The following is an 18624-nucleotide window of genomic DNA, read 5'->3' on the forward strand; positions in this document are numbered from 1 at the left end:
CCTCAGAAATTCACCATTTTCTTACCATTTCCAAAACATGGTTTCTTGTAAACCTCAACTGTACTTCCCCTAATTATTCTTGTGAAACTTTTTATGGTGCGCTGTGTAGGCTAAGGGCGAGAATTTTAGACACTGGTCGTTTGTTCGAGTGTAGCCAACAAGAGGGAAAAATAGAAACAAAAATGGGATTTTTTTCTAAAATTTGCCCCTAAAATCTGGAATTAAAATTTTCTGTAAATGGAAACACTGCTACGAGACACACACAAACTATCTTAAAATAAGGTTTGATATCCCTCTAATATATCATACAAGTATTGTGACGATATCTAAAAGTAAGCATGCCAATAAAAAATATCTCATTCTACCTTTAAAAAATCACAGTTACCTTTAAAATTAGAGAACATGGTCTACTGCAAACTTCAACTGTACTTCCCCAAATTATCCTATTGAAGCTTTCTATAGTGCGTTGTGTAGGGCAAAGACGATACTTCCAGTTACTGGTACGTTCGTTCCGATATAGCCAACAAGAGGGAAATAATAGAGGCAAAACAGATAATTTTCCCAAAATTTCCCCCTAAAACCTGGAATTAAAATTTTCTGTAGCTGGCAACACTGCTACCAGACAGACGCAAACAATCTTAAATTAAACATTAGTACACCACTAATATATCCTACAAGTATTATGGCGATATTTAAGAAACAAAGCTTCTAATTATCAAAAATATATTACGGTAAACATAAAAGTAGGGGAAAACTAGAAAAATCAAGGGTTAGAGCCTAAATACGAATTTTTCGCGCGCCCCCTAATTACCCCATTGTAATGATCTGTACCTGCGCTTGTTAAGTAAGAACAAATGTTTGATTGGCGTAAGTTGACTTGCACTCGGACGTATAGGTACGGATTTATAAATAACAATTTCGAATTTTTTGCCCAAATTTAGGGAAATTTTAATTTCCCTAATTGGTAACACTGCATGCAGGCCCATCCAATTGATGTCAACAGTTAGGTATCTCTCCAAGATATCTACCTGGGAAGTCTTAATGAGGTTTTTCTACAACGAAGGAAGCTACAGGGAAAAAAGAAGTAAAGGAAATTCGAAATTCAAAAATTCACGAATTTTTGACGGGTGAAATTTGAGAAGGAAATTCGACACCACAAGAAAAAGAAATTAATATGATAAACTATGGTCCAACCATATTTGGCAAGAATAATATCCCGATATCTTAAATTAGTGTCCACATAAGAGCGGATTAAAAAAATGACACACCCGTGTGTACCATTTTGGTCATTTGGGCCACCGAGTGTACATTTGATTACATTTTTTTGACTAGTAACTCGTGTTGTTGTTGTAGTTATAGTCTCGACTAATAATAATATCGTTGTTATAAACAATAACTTTATAAGGAAAATTTTCTCTCCTTTTTACATCTTAGTTCCAACACTGTTGGTGAGAAATGCAGGGTGTTTCAAAATGAATTTCGGGGTTTTAAGTCTTTGTAGTACTTATTACATTTTACGTACAATTATAAACAATGCATTAAGTAAAAGAGCACCTCAAACTGCATTTGCTACGAGTGTTCGATGTGAGCTTCATTCGTCATACGTCACACATCTAGTCGATAGACGAAAAAAATGAAATGAAATCTTTAAGTCTTACGTCCCACGATTATGCCGGTTAGGCTAAAGGAGACGGTGATGATGAGTAATGAATGAAATGGGGGAACGAAGAAAGTGGGAGGAAGCGGGAGAACCCGAGAAAACCCACTCACACGTTGTTTGTCCACCACAAAGTTTACTTGGCGGGGGCTGGAATCGAACCCGGGACCCCAAGCACCAGAGATGAACGCTCTACCACTGAGCCACCGCGACCCCCTCGATAGACGAGAAAGGCCCATAAACTTCCCGCCATATGCACAAAACATTTAATTTAGGGAAGTCTCGTTTCAACTGTACCGTCTCCTGAGGATTTGCTGACGGCCAAATGCAAACATTATTAGTTTTCACATTAACTCTTAAGTGAAATGTCAATTATCACTGAAGACGACACGATCCAGAAAATCTTCATTGTTATGCAGCAATATTTCACTTGCGAAATCGGCTCGTAAACCGTAGTTTGTAGGCCTTAGACCTGTAGTAACTGCAAACAATAAGGACGTAGTTGCAAGCGTCTCCTTACTATTCTTCACACAGACGGTTGCACTGTACAGATTCAGTTTTTATTAAAACACAAAAAGCTTTCTGCTATCTAGTCTCCATCTTTGCTAGTTGCTCTTTCTAACGGAGACAGAAGAAACAATGCATGTACATGCATGCGTGCAAAACTGTTTGAGTATGATCTTTCGTTTGATATAATATTTATAATTGTAAGTTAATTGTAATAAATACTACAAAGTTTCAAAACCCTAATATTAATTTTAAAACACCCTGCATTACTTCAAATTGTGTCATCCTATATTCATGTCTTGTATATACATATCAGGGCCTGCCCTAGGCAATTTGTCGCCCCGTGCAATGGCATAATTTGCCGCCTCCCCCTTTCTCCAGAAAGAACAAATCTTAAAAGTCATGATTTTAAGTATGCTTTTCCAGTATGAACAAGGAAGGGAAGGGAGAAAAATGCACTCGCACTCAGAAAGGCTTAAATACGGTACTTACTAAAAATGCATTCCCGTTGTGTCTGTTTTTTTCTTTAAATATAATCTATTATGTTAGTGAAAGATAAAGCAAACACACCTGCAGAGGAGAGATGGTAATCGTTTTTACAGAATTCAATATCGAGCTTCAATCTCAATGTATCAGTTTGGAATTACAGTGCAACTAGCTCTTTTCTCTTTATTTCTTAATTTTTCTTCTACATCTGTTAACATTTCTTTAAAAACTTATTTCTATCTTCAATGATAAGGAACTTGTTTCTGACAAAAACCAGATTAGTTGTCATATCAATACTGTGATAACTTACTAAATGGAACAGATATTCGCTACTATTCGAGAATTGAATTCTTGCATTTGACAACAATCAAGTAATTTGTGCTCTGATTTATTCGACCATTTGCCTTAGCATTGTCCATGTGACCTTAAACTAATGCAACCTAAACATAATTTATGAACGTAGTATTCTAACAGGTCAACTTAGTAAATGTAACTACCATCATTATGAAGCCTGCTTCCAACAAGAAATATTTATTTTAAATATTATTCTTATGACAGATTTTTCCGGATCCTCCAAACTTGCTGCTCCTTGCAAATGCACGTGTTACATATATGGTAGAGCCGGCTCTTCATATAATATATATTTACTAGACAAATAATTCATATATGATATTTAGAAAAATACTATTTGGCAAATTAGTATTAGTTTTTACCTTTAGACAAGTTATTTGAATTTTATAATGTTATTTTGACATTATTTTCGTACTTATTAGAGGCCTGCTTTCACGAAAGAATAAAATTTCATTTCTCCTTTATTTCTTACTTAAAATTGATGAAAACTGCTGAAGCCGAATTGTTCGTAGGTATGCTAGTCAAATAAATTGTAAAATATTTGTAGCGTATCAGTATCTAGCGTTTAATTTATGTTGCATTTTCCAGTGATTACACCTACATAAAAATATTTCATACTTAAATAGACGTAAGATGCATTCCAAAAGACTATTTGAAAAAAAAAAAACGAAATTTAGAATAAAAAACGAGAGGCAATGTTTTTTTCTAAAAAAACATACATTTCTGAAAAAAATACGAACGGTTTTATTTCTGTTTACAACACTACTTATGTTCCTTTGTAATTAATTCTAAAGAGAACTATAATTTACTACAATTAAAGGTATCGAAAGTTCCTAGTTGATTTGCTTTCATTTAATGGCTAATTTGTAACTGATGTTTTCATTTAATGGCTAATTAGTAACTGAATACCTAAGTTATATCTTAATTATTTTCCAAATATATATATATATATATATATATATATATATATATATATATATAAACGATTAAAATCATTTCTAATCTACTACAAGTATATAGAAGTATCACATATGTGATTGAAAAGGAAAAAACCCTTATATTTACCCTATTAGGGTAATATCTGGGTATTTACCCAGGGTAAATACCCAAAAAATATTTACCGGTAAAAATCCCATCACTGGGCAGCACACAAGTAAATACATTGGAATGAAAAATCTCAGAGGAGCCAAGAATGCGGAAAGGGATTTACTGGACGTGGAAATTTGGCGACGCATGTTAATACATACGGGTGAAAAATCCCACAGTTGCCAAGAGTATGGAAAGAGGTTTACTCAGAGTTCAAGTTTGGCAAGACACATGTTAATACATACCGGTGAAAATCCCCAGAGATGCCTAGAATGTGGAAAGGGATTTACTAAGAATTCAGATCTGGCAAAACACACAATAACACATACGGGTCAAAAATCCTACACGTGCCAAGAATGTGGAAGGGCATTTATTGAACGTGGAAATTTGATAAGACACCTTTTGATACATAGAGGTCAAAAACCAATGCCAACAATGTGAAAAGAGAATTACTCCTAGTTCTAGTTTGACAAGTCAGAAGTTAATAAATAAGGGTGAAAAAGCTACACGTGCAACGAAAGCGGATAGAGGTTTACTCAACGTCGATATTTGGCAAGACACGTCTTAATACATACAGACGAAAATCACTATATGTGCCAACAGTGTGGAAAGACGTTTACTGATAGTTCAACTTTTGCAATACACCTGTTAATACATACAGGTTAAAAGTCCCACAGATACCAGGAATGTGGAAAGGGATTTACTCAGAGTTCAAGTCTCGCAGCACACATGTTAATACATACTAATGAAAACCACCACATGGACAAGAATGTTGAAAGGGATTTCCACATTGTTTAAATTTTGAAAACACATGTTAATATATATAGGTGAAAATCTCACACGTGCCCACAGTGTGGATAGAGGTTTACTTATAGTTCATGTTTGGCAGCACACATGTTATTACATACTAGAGAAAAGCCCATAGCTGCTAAGGACGTGGTAAAAATTTACTCCAAGTTCAAATTTGAAACCACAGAGGTTAATACAGGTGAAAAAACTTAAACGTTCCACGAATGAGGAGACGGACTTACTCGTCTTGAAAATTTGGTATAACACATGTTAATACATACACATCAGAAACACCACAGGAGCCAAAAATTTGGAAAGAAATTTATTCAAAGTTCAAATTTGGCAACATGTTAATACATATAGGTGGAAAAAAGTCAAAAGGTCCCAAGAGTATGGAAGAGGATTCACTGATAGTTATAGTTCGACAAGACACATGTTGACACATAGAGGTGATGAGCTCACGGGCGCAAATATTGTCAAAAGGGAGTCATTAGAAAATATTCCGTAAAACACATATTCCTACATAGAGATGCAAAAAAGCCGGCTTTTTTGAATCGATGGTTTTTTGCACATAAAAAGCCGGCTGTTTTTGGAAAAAAACGAGAATTTTGGAAATTTTGGCTTTTTTCATTTTCATGATTTTTCTATTTAAATAGCTTTAAATAACTCTAAAGTTAAATAAGATTTCATGACCTAAATGCTATATTTAACTTTGGAATTCAGCATCATGATGGATGGAACACATGTTATAAATTAAAGTGAACATATAGTACGTAGTATCTGAGAGCAGCTGTAGAAGATATTTAACTTTATTTTAACTTCTCAGTTATCGACATTTTTCTTTTGTACATCATTTCTTTTTAGTCATGTGTGTTTCATTTCCTAGAGATTAGTAGGCCTACTCCAGCTTCTAGCACATAAGTTAAATTTTCTTTTTCAATATATCCGTCAGAGCGTACGTTTGTCAGTATATCTGTCAAAGCGTACTTCCAAATTCTTGTTATAGCGTAGCTGTGCAGTGATTTAGCAATAACCTTCCGGATATAAACTTGAATACCATTTTATACAAATAATCAGTACCGGATTCAGAAAAGTATTTTGACAGGTGTTTCTCTCTTTAATGTTTCTTTTTCTAAAATTTCCTAATTTTTATTTGGGAGTTTATGAGTACAAGCATAACTAATATTTCGTTTTGTTTGTATATTCAGCAATATGCTTCCGGATACAACCTTGAAGATCATTTAATAATGATAATCAGTGGCGGATTTAGAAAGTATTTTGGGAGGGGTTTTTCTTATTAATGTCTAGTTTTTCTAAAAATACCTAATTTTTATTTGAGAAGAGCTTAAAGTTTATGAGTAAAGGCATAACAAATATTTCGTTTGTTTAAGAAATTCTGTAATTTCGGGGTACTAACTTCACCTGTAAAACATCCCCACCCTAACCTCCTTCGCAAATCCGTCACTGCTAGTAATTAGTAATAACAACAATTTAAAAACGATAAGAAAGGAAGTTGGCCAGAACTCACAGTACACGCATTATCTCTACATTCACAGATACAATCAAGAAAAACTTTTGTCAAAATGATCGAATGCAGGGTTGAATCCCGGACTTCCCTATAGAAGCGCAAAAGCTCTCACTCCCACTCACTCATGGTTGTTATGCAGTTGTGCTTAACTTAAATACATTCTCTCTCTCTATGGCCTATGGAATCCGAAAGTTCAATGTCCCGTTCACAAAAGCTCTCCACTGACTTCAATCCTTAGCCAACTGGATACAGTTTTTACTTTGTATTCCTATTTCTGCGAGATCATTTTTAATAGTATCCTCCCATCTGCGCCTAATGGACGTTTTCCGATTGGATTTCCAGTTAAAACTTTGAAAGCGTTCCTACCTTCTTCCATTCTGACTGCATGACCTGCCCACCTGAGCCTCCTATACTTGATGACCGTAACGATGTTTGGTAAACCGTATAAATTATGCAGTTTTTCGTTATGAAGTTTCCCTCATTCCCGTTCCTCTTGGATCCGAATATTCATCTCAGGATTTTATTTTCAAATACTTTCAGTCTGCGTTCTTCCCTCAAGCGACCATGTTTTATAACCATAAAACACAACAGCCATGATTATCGTTTTATAATTTTAAGCTTTAAATTCCTCTATAGAATTCGCGACTACAAAATACTTTGAACTGAATAATAACACAAATTTCCTGATTTTAGTCGACATTTAATTTCTTTGTGGATATAATTTTGGTCTGGTGAAATTGATCCCAGATATTTGAAAGTATCCACTTTGTCGAAAGTATTATTTGATATTTTAACGCATACATAATTTGCCATATTACGATCCCAGTGAACTTCAGTGTATTTAGTTTTTCTCTGCATTTACTTCTAAACCTAAGCGTTTAACAAGGACTCTGCAATTCTTTCTATTGTTCTCCTATCATCCCAAATTTACATCATCAGCATACGCCGTAACCTGGTGAATACAATTCAGCTCTAGGGCCTCGTTGCTATCTTTAATTTTCCTTATAGCATACTCCGGAACAAAGCTGAACAATAATGGCGATAACGCATCTTCCTATTTCAGGCCATTCTCGACGTGGAAGCTCATGGACAAGAATTTTTCTGCTCGGACTTTACTTTGGGATTCATTTAAACACATTTTAATTAATCTAACTAGATTTTTCGGTATTCCGAATTCTGTAAGAATGTTGTACAATATTTCCCTCCTATCCGAGTCGAAAGCCTTTTTTAAACCAATAAACAGCTGATGTACTAGGTAATATATTCCCATTTCTTTTCGAGCATTTATCGAATAGTAAATATCTGGTCGATAGTTGATCGATTTTCCAAAATCCACACTGATAATCTCCAATAATTACATCTGCATATGGAATCAATCTTGTTAATAGAATGTTAAGAGAAATGCCTCGATAATTATTATATTCAGTTTTGTCGCCTTTCTTGTGAATTGGAACAGTGATTGATTCTTTCCACTCTTCTTAAATGTATTCCATAGGATTTTTTTTTTAAAGTTTCGTAATGATATGCTGAATTCCTGTCGTTAAAAATTCAGAAACCTTCAGGTAAACCATGATGGTGGTTCTAAGTCTAGGAAACCGCACGATCAGACGAACAGTCTATTACGCATATGATCCATTAACAGAAAATTTTGTACTTTTCCGATCCTGAACAAGCTTAAGGAACAGTCAGTAAATTATACCTATAGAATTCAGAATTTTACCGATTTTGCAGATTCCAAGCTTCTGATAGGTGGTAACATTATTACGTATGTGATCAATGAATGAAAAAATTGTTCGAATATTCATATGTATATGAAATTTAAAACGTAAAAATTTCAAGAATGTACAGGACCACCCGAAACTAAGCTCTTGATTGGCAGCTTTTAAGATTGTCATGTAAATGTATTTCTCTCATGTTTTATTTTTTGTTTCAAAACGAGGGTGTGTAATATTTTGAAGTAATAATACTACATACAAATTAGATAGTTATTTGTGTATCTTTTTTTAAAAAGTACTTATTTTTGTGTATAAGAATTAAAAAAATTATTATATATATATATATATATATATATATATATATATATATATATATATATATATATACAGTATATATATATATATATATATATATACAGTATATATATTGGTTAATCCTTTGGAATTCATAACGTAAATATGTTAAGAATTTTAAAAAAATCTTTTCGAAATTCATGGTTTATTTTAGAGGTTCTATATTATTATCTACATCAACCACTAATAAAATGAGTTATTGTGCTGTAGAGAAGAGAAACAAAGTCTGCTTTATTAAATTAAAGCAAAATTTTGAAAACAGCCCAAAATTTTCCAAGCAAAAAAGCGAAGCAGAAAAAACCGAGTTTTTTTTTCAAAAAAGCCGTTTTTTTTCGAGCTCTTGCATGCTCCTACATGCAGCTAAAACCTCATTATTGCCAAGAGTATCGAAAGGTTTTCCGGGAAACACTGTTCTGGTAAACAAGTCACATATACAGGTGAACAGCCTCACAAATGTGCCAAGATTGTGAAAACGAATTTACTAAGAAGTCAGACTTAGCAGCACATATAGGTGAAAATGCATAGAGTTGAAAGGTCTCACACGTGTCAAAAGTTTGAAAAGTTTGGATTTCCATTTTAGTAACACTTAGGTTCACACGTACATGTATAAAACTTTAAGTGATCGAAACTGTCCAAACTGATTTATTAAAAATTCACTTGGCAAAAGCTATATCGATATGTATAAACGTAACCCCAGACATGCATAGTGTATGGAAAAAGATATAGTCTAAGTTCAGATATTTATTTATTTATTTATAATAGGTTTCAGATACAGCCAATTTTACACTGAAACATTTTAAACACTTGTGTAACATAACAATAGAATAATTTAAAATCAAGACAGTGCAGTACAATGGCAACATTACAAAGATAGTTCATTTATAGATGATATGAAGGTATGCTCATTTGAGAAAAACGTCTACAGTTTCTGGTAACTGATTATACGTGATAACAATTCGGTTAAGAAGTAACCTTTGGACAATATTATTCTCTCAGAGCTCGCGTGTAGAAAAGATCACTAGACCGTGTTGTTCTAGCGGGTACGCGAAAATTGATCTGACTTAATAACTGTTCACACGATATATGGCGATTTACAATTTTATGCAAAAATATTAGGTCAGAAATTGTTTCTAACTAGGGGAGATTTGATATTGAGAAATGTTAAAACGTCATTTTTCGAAAGTGTTTGGAGGTGAGGTACTCAATACGATACAATAACTAAAAAGATATTAATTACAGACTTTATTTTTTTCAGACGAGTAGGGCAGACCATAAACCAGATAGGAGAACCGTACTCAATAGTGGGAGCAACATATGACATAGGACAAGCTTAAGGAATTAGGATTTTTTATGTCAGTGAAGAGATAAAGGAGTTCTAGTTTCCTCATAGCAGTATAAGATATTGTGCTTATATGATCCGCAAAAGTAAGCTTACTGTCAATAGTAACATCACGATCCCTGAAAGAGGTGACAGGACTTATGTTGTGATGACCAATTTTGTAGGTGGGGTTTATAGGTCCTTTTTTTTAGAGTAATCGTAAGAGAAGCACATTTTTCGATGTTTAAACTGTTTCCAAGAGTTACACCGGTTGAGAAGAATACAAGCATCACGGTGGATAGCAAGATCATCGTACTCTGATTTAACTTTTCTTTAGAGTTTGCAATCATCAACAAATAGAATATTGGTAGAGCTGTTTGTAAACGAAGAAGGCTGATCATCCATGTATAATACAAATAGAAGTTGACCCAGAACACTGCCTTGAGGAACTCCAGAAATTACTGGAATAAAGTCAGAAAAGTAACTTGAAACTGAAACTAATCCTATTACTAAGATATATTTCTAGACGACTAAGTAATTTACCATGTATATTGAATCTAGAACTGAGTTTGTATAGAAGAAGATAGTGTGGAAGAGAATCGAAAGCCTTAGACAGGTCCAAATACAAAATGTCGAGTTGAGAAGATTCTGAGATGCTGTCCACAACATCGGACAGAAATACTAATAAATTAGTAAGACAGATTTTCCTGACAAAAAAGATTGTAACATTCATCCTAATTGAATAAGATATTGTAACATTCATCCTAAATTAAAAGTTTGCCAACACACATTTTAGAACATACAGTTCAAAGCCTTTGCACGTAGTAAGATTGAAGCAGAATCCCTTGAGTTGTCATATTTAGCATGATACTTAGTACAGACAGAAGAAAAACTTTGTACCAAGAGAACAGAGAAGATTTTATTCAAAGGCCAACCTTGGTAACGCACATGTTGAAATGCACAACAAATACGTCATGTACGCCTCATGCTAACATAAAAATAGAAAGCATTCTATTTACCAAAAGTGCAGCAATTTACAGTTCACATGTAGCAGCAAAAGATAAAACAGTATAAATATATCTGGCCAGAATTGAGGAAAACATACAACCAAAATCCAATTCTCTGAGCTATATGAGCTGTATCACATGTGCCTACAGCTGGGGAAAGGTCGATCGAAACCAAAATGGGCTGCATAGTGTTAACACATAGAGTTTAGAAAGTTTATATAAATTAAGAGTGGAAGGAAGGGATTACTTTAAAATTGAATTATAAAATACATATTTTATCTGATACAAGTTCCCTGTCTTGAGACAATGAAATTTTTGAAAGTCGAAAATTTTGTACACCCGTAACGCATGCAGGCAAAAGGCCTTAAAAACAAACCACATTTAACCGCTTGCACTGAAATGACAAGTCTAGCGCATCAGAGCCTCCCGGTGCCAAGTCCCACAATAACGAGTCACACTCGTCATAAAATTTAAACTATTGTAGAATCACGTAGGGTTACTGTATTGATGTTTTGAAAGTTATATAATGATAAAATATCTACAATACACTTTTATAATTTATACGTCAATTATTAACATTCAGATATAAAATTGTAGTGGAAGGAGTTAAGAAACGAAGCGTTTACAGATACATAAAAAAACCGTTTCAATATTGGCAAGAAATTTAATTGAAAGTGATATATCACAAGAGAGACTTAAAATCGAACGTAACAGAGCGGATTTTATAATTAAGTAAGTTTGGGTAAGCATTTGTAATTAAATATATACAAAATTATCAATATATACCTTATATGTACAGGGTGCGGCACGTAAAACCGGCCCATCGTAATATTCTGGTATATTGTGTTTTTGGCAACACTTAAATAATCTACCTTCCTACCAAGAGATGGCGTGTCGAGGTCGGATCGACTTACGTGACCTGCAGCAGTCACGTGCAGCCGCAGCCAGTGAAACTTGTCGAAACCAGTTGAGAAAAAGGCCTCGTTGTGTTAAGCTGGGTGAGTGTCAGTGTGTGATAATGCCGTATTCGATACCCGAGCGTGTTGCCATTGTTGAAGGGTTCATTCTCACTGGATCTTTTGTGAAAACAAAGAATTTGTTTCGGGAGAAATTTCCAGGACATTCTGTGCCAGCAAAAAGCACCATTCAGGAATTGATTGAAAAATGGCGGCGTACAGGATCGGTTCAAAATGCACCCAGGAACAGACGACCATCTGTCTGCACACCTGAATTAAAGATGCAGGTGGAGGAGATAATGACAAGAAGTCCTCGAAAGTCAACCAGGAGATTGAGTCAACAGGTTCATGCGAGTGAGAGAAGTTGCTGACGTGTTTTAAGGGGACTGAAGTTAAAACCGTACCGGATAAATGTTGTGCAAGAACTGAAGGAGCCTGACCTACAGAAGAGGGTGCATTTCTGTTCATGGCTGTTGAGCAATGTTGCCAGTGGTTTCTTGGATCCACTAATGCTCATAATGAGTGACGAGGTGTGGTTCCACCTGTCTGGGTACGTAAATTGAAGAACTCAAGACCAGGATCCAGGATGTCACTAATAGCATTACAACACAAGAACTTACAAGGGTATATATGAATCTCCTCAATCGTGCTCACATGTGTGTTGAAGTGGGCGGAGGACACTTTCAGCACCTGCTGTGAAGGCTGCTGTGAAGGTGAGTAGTCATATTCAATACATTACATTTCATTTATGTGTTGTAGTTAATCATATTCAATACATTACATTTCATTTTATGTGTTCACTTTACGGGCCGGTTTTACGTGCCGCACCCTGTACAATTTGCTTTTCCTGGATAAATATGATTACGAAAATCGGTTAAAGGTTACTTTTCGAAATTCTGCTTTCTTGATAGCTCCTCATAACCCCGTAAACTGTTTACCTATTTCTTGATTTGAAACGTGTATATATTTTATCCAAGCACATATTAATACATGTATGATTTCGGGCGGGAACATAAGAGGAGAAGAAACTCTTCCCTTAATACCCGAAGCAAAGCGATATTGCTCGAAAACATGCATATATGTTAAAAAGTAAAAATCTAATTCAGCGGATTTAGTGTGGTGTACTGATAATTATTCAAGCTTAAGTAGAAATAACATTTTTCATCTCCAATGTTTTTGTAGATCCACTCCATTCTTACAACTTTATTTTTTTTTAAATATAATACTTTAGTAGTTTACAACTGATAAGAAAGGAAACAATGTGACAAGTAAGAAATGCGAAAAATTTGATAATGCATGACCCAGAAAATCACTACCAGATCCGTGTCCAATTATTAATGCAGTGGAATTAAAAGTGTATTCTGTTTATATAGAGTGTTTTCTTTAGCTCCCGGCGTAAGTACACGTGAGGGAAGTTTCACTCAATGTATCTCTCTCTCTCTCTCTCTCTCTCTCTATATATATATATATATATATATATATATATATATATATATATATATATATATATATATATATATATTGTCCGTAGGAACATGGCGTAAACCCACCCAAGTCTGTTATGTGCGTTGTGTATGTGTGTGTTCCCTTGTAAACGTGAGTGTGTGTTGATGAGGCTGTGTCATGTTCTGTGTCTCACTTCAACGTGTGATAGAAACCATACAATATGAAGCCGGAGGTCTGCATACTATTTCGCTTAGAACAGAATTTTCTAGTAAACCCTCTCCTATACCGATCTTGCGTTTTAGTGAAAGCTTTTCCATCTCTTCCACCTAGCAATCAAGTTCGGAAATAGGAAACTTGCATTTAAGCCTAGGAAGGCAGACGTCATTTTGTGCCCGCTACTTCGGAAATATAAGACAAGTCACTTTTAGGGACCATGAATCTCAGATGAGGGCATACACCGAGATTCGTACCAGGTATTTCTAAAACCAAGTTCTTATAACTTCAGTTGCATTTGTGATTAGCTTGTGGATCTATATTGGTTGAAGCAAAGAGAAAGTTTCTAACAAGTGATTTTATTACAATGAAGGAAAATGGAAAATTACATGAAAACTTCAAGAGGTTTACTTGGTGTGAAATACAAGCGGTAGTTTCTAACTTTGTATGAAATCAACCCCAACTTAACTGACTGTGTGCTATGAGCTGCTAGAACAAAATGTATGTTACTTGAAAAGCCTCTTTCGTGAGACTCTAAGTTAGGAAAAGTGAAAACGAGACGGGAAAGAAGTTCATACTACCGTAAGGTATGACAATTGTTTACGGGTTAGTGTTGGCTTCTTTCTAATTATCGCTACGGTCAACTATTTATGATTCAACCCTCCAAATCCAAGTTGTGTTTCCAACCCCTAAGTTCTACCTTAGAAATTCATACTTGTAAAATGTACTTCTGAGGTGGCAGAGTAACAGCCTACTGATCTCTACGACGTTGGGTTTCAGAGTCACAGCGCCGACAAAATTATTAAACTTTAAAATTACTTAATGTTATATATATATATATATATATATATATATATAAAACTGATGTGTTTTAATCCAATTTTTAATATAATTATTCATGCATTGGAAAAAAATTCATAAAACAATCATTGACTTAGATGGGAATCGAACTCACCTTACGATTTGAAATCCAACGGCTTACCACAGAGCTAACACACGCACTCCTCTTAACATGCACATAGATATGTATAACGAATGGGCACTCAAGACAATGATATTCATATGCACTGCAAACGCTGTTTTTTTCTACTTTGACTTATTTTAGTACTCAGGCGAGAATTATGTTCTATGTCTTAACTTAGAGCATTCTTTTATATATGGAAAGATTCCTTTATGTATCTAAATTTTTTTACGTAAGGAGAGCTAAATGACAAACAAGAATATGCTGACATTAATACTAGGTTTCGAAATTTTGTATATTTAAATTGCTTTTTTTCTACACTTTGTAACAAGTCTTATTGGGCCTTATGCAGAGTCGTTTTGAAGTCTGATTAAAGCCATACTATGGGGTTGACTAACGGATGGTTATCAGAATTGTATTCAGAGTCTCTGATTAGGACGTAATATTTGACGAAGTTATTCACATGTGCCTAATTAATCTAGAGCAGAGGCTAATCTTTTACCCACGATTTAGCGTGCGACACAACATTTCGTATTTCATTTATTTTCATTTTTACAGAATACGCATGCGCTGATCTACTTTTCCGTAGTTGCCACATTTATTTTTCTCACCCGATGCATTGGGGTTATATAAGTTAATCATACGCAAATCATCTTTTTAGTTGTCCTCAAAGTAGACTCTGAATACCAAAAAGTGCATCTTCTTTTGTAAAGCGTTAGTATGCTACTAATTAGTCAGTGACTATACCACGATTAACGAATTCTCTCTGAATACCACTCATTATATTTAAAAGAAGTGAAACACATCTGCAAAATTTTTCCCGATTTCTATAATTGGCTTGGGGGTTAGAACCTGGTTTACTTTTTCCCGAAGATACCCGAGGTTGGACTTAAAAAATTTTTGCCTCAAAATAACAATGAAGAATGCGCTCAACCTTTTTGAGGCAAGGTGTACCGTGGAGTGAATATATATAGCTCGTTCCTCAATTTCTTGAAGTCTCTTCTGAACACCTGAGTAAGCACCACTCATCACAGCTGCATCATCAAATCCCTGCCCTCTGAATTGTTTTAGAGACAATCTCAATTTGTCGAAATTACATAACACTAAGGTTGCAAGTCCGGATACAGTTGGATTTCTTACATGTAAAAATTACAATAGATAAAAAGCACAATAGACACTGCACCAAACAGAGGAAACTGACGAGAGCGCTACTAAACGAATTGCGCCTGCACACCAACAGTGTTTCAACTCTTGCAAGAGGAACAATGCACGGATAAGCTTATTTTTAAACCCTCGAAAGTAAGAGACATCTCGTGCGTCGTTCTTAGTCCTGGTAGCTCATTACTTGGTTAAAATAATTGAACTATTGGGAAAATATCATTCTCTTTCAAGTGTTTTAAAAAGTAGTATTTACAGGGAAGATGTAGGGAACCTTTAAAAATCCTCGGGCCCATAACGGTCCGGGCCATCGCACCGCGAGGTTTTGCGGTTCATAGATCCGGCATTTAACGTAGATATTGTAAAATATTTTTCAATAGTTGTTTTAAAATTCTTTTACTCGAGGTTCCTACATAGTTTGTTATTAAAATACTTATTAACATATCCTCATTTTATTGTCCAATAAGTGTTGCCAGTAAAACAGAGTAGATTGATCGAGCACCTGGTGTGATAACCACAGTATTTCATGTCACGCCCAGCATCCCCCACCAGTACGAAATCCTGGCTAATCGAACCAATATATGTTGCCACTAAAATGGTTTAAAATGATAGAGACCTGGTCTGATAACTACATTATTTCTTGTCACGGACCCCCCAATTACGAAATCCTCGTTACGTGTCTGCAACAGTACACATACTTTACATAGTATAATAATATACTCTATAATTTTTTGCAATGGAGCAAACCGGAAGATGAAATTCCTGTGATATTAAAGTGGAATGTTCTACAATATAATCATTATTCATTGTCCATATTCCTATCAGTACTTTTGCCACGGACTGAGAACTACAAGACTAATAGAACTAGAAATTAGAGATTTCATTCCTTTTTTCTCTCACACTAAAGTACTTCTGCATTTTGCTAAGAATATCATTTCTTTTAAATATAAGTTTCCTGTGAATACGAATAGTGCATAGTGTAAATAAAGGACGACAGCGAAAGAGAGTCCAGAAACAGCTGCTAAACGGACAAAAAAGATTAAAAATTGTCGAAGTGGGAACATACAATACAAATACCAGTAAATACGCTGACAACGAAACGTTTACCAAGCAATGATCTTGGTGTAGTGGTTAAGGTGCTGGCTTACAAATGCAAAGGACGTCAGTTCGAATTCCCTGCAAGAAGATTTTTAAAAATTTTTGTTAATAATGCATACAATTCATGAGAGATGGTAAAAGAGGTCGTATTTAATCTTTCGTACCAATTATTATTGGTAATGTTTAGTACTGATAATACTCTTTGCCTTTGCGTATTGCTTTTATTCTTGTATTCATTTCGAAAGAGAAGAATATCCGAACAAATGCCACCAAAATTCCTCTTATTTCGAATGTAAATGCCATTTGCAATTAGCAAAGAATAAAAATTGATGGCTCCGACGTAGCTGCAAAAAGTTAAAAAAATGGAAGTGGAGGGGATCGAACCCGTACTCATGATCATTAAAAATACAATTATTACATGCCTTAAACCTCTCGACCACGATTTCTATTTTGAGTACTGGGATGCTTGTGCTTAGGTTAGACTGGTCAATACGTTTTACAAAGAGGCATGGCTTACCTCCGACGCAGAACAGGTGCGAGAAGGGAGAAGGGAGCGAGGCACCTTTCTCTCTCTCTCTCTCTCTCTCTCTCTGTGTGTGTGTGTGTGTGTGCGTCTATATATATATTTACATCCGCTACTGATTATGAAACCAAAAACTATTCGAAGCTTTCTTGCACCCACTGGAAAACGTGATGTATATTAATATTTTTTTGCGTATATTGTAATTGTAGACTGTTCCCATAATGCCCAACGACTTCGATTTTACAAAATTTGAGAAATAAATTTCACTTTTTATTTTGTAGTCAATTTAAAGGCATTTAGTTATACTACCATTAAGAAACCCATATACATCATATTAATAATCAATCATTATTGAACAATTTCATGTGTTACACGCAACAGTGGTACCAGTCTTTGAAAGTTTCATTTACAACTTTTTCCATTTTTCCTTTTTAATTGATTTTGTGAGTAATGGTGCATTCAGTATAAAGGTACAACAAGATCACTTTCTCTCTCTCCCTCCCTCCCTCTCTCTCTCTCTCTTTCTCTCTCTCTCCCTGTCTGTGGGTGTGTGTTTCTACTTTCCGGCGTAAGCGTGTGGATAATACCACGTATACTTCCGTGTGTACATATGCTAGTGTGTGTGTGGCGGGAGTATATGAAGCATTAATTGGGATCGCGTAGTGGAACTTATCGATATTAGTTCGTACATACCTGCTGCCGTTACTTCACACGATAACTTTGGACGAATGCGATTTTTTTAAATTCTGCTTTTTGCAATAAATAAGTAAAGTGATTCCTCTCGAGGAAGTTTCTTAATGGAGGTGATTCGCCAACTGAAAGTGGTAGAAATGGGTCATTTCCGATTTTAACGTTGATCACTATAGAGCGGAAATGGTAATAAATAGTAAGAAGCAGTTTTCGGCAATCGATATAGAGTATCAAGGATAACTTTCAGTTTCATCCTTAACATCCTGGTAAAACCGGAAGAGATAGAAATTAACCTAACTATGACTTCTTTCTTCAAATTAATCTACATAGTGGGATAGGAATTAGCTGTTTTAGGAATTAATATAGCGTTGTGGGAATAAATATCGTCTTCTCTCTTAATTTTCTAATCAAGTCGGAAGTAGCAAAACTCAACTACTTTGCATTTTAGTGTTGATTACAACAGATTAAAACGATATTAAATAGCTAGAAGAGGTTTTCTGAAATCAATTAATTGTTCCAAAAATATGTTCTATCTCGATTCTAATCTTTCTACTAAAACTTGAAGTGGTAGAAATCTATCGCTTCTACAGTTATAACATTGAGCGTTATAGAATGGATAGCGAGAAGGCTTTTTTTAGATAATTCATTAAGTGCTCCAAGTGTATATTCCATCTCGGCAGTGATCCCTGTACTCAGATCGGAAGTGAAATAAATATACTAGAGCTTCTGGTTCCCAAACCACTACAGAAAATATAACATGATCCTCTTTAAGATTTTATTA

At 34.9% G+C, this 18624-nt stretch overlaps 1 protein-coding gene across 5 annotated transcripts in view; it reads left to right on the plus strand.

The window, feature by feature from the left end:
• Positions 1–18624, plus strand: part of LOC145667987 (uncharacterized) — a 216756-nt gene that overhangs the window by 78029 nt on the left and 120103 nt on the right. Inside the window, exon 3 of one of the 5 annotated variants that reach the window (XM_081735422.1) lies at positions 9729–10236. The exons of the other annotated variants lie outside the window; for them this stretch is intronic. Within the exon in view, the coding sequence (XP_081591548.1) occupies positions 9729–9791 (63 nt within the window). The 3' untranslated portion in view covers positions 9792–10236. Of the gene's footprint in view, positions 1–9728; positions 10237–18624 lie in introns of those variants that run through there. 5 annotated transcript variants of the gene reach the window in all.

Source organism: Thermobia domestica, chromosome 13 (genome assembly GCF_964235325.1).
Source record: "Thermobia domestica chromosome 13, izTheDome1.hap1.1, whole genome shotgun sequence".
Classification (NCBI taxonomy): domain Eukaryota; kingdom Metazoa; phylum Arthropoda; class Insecta; order Zygentoma; family Lepismatidae; genus Thermobia; species Thermobia domestica.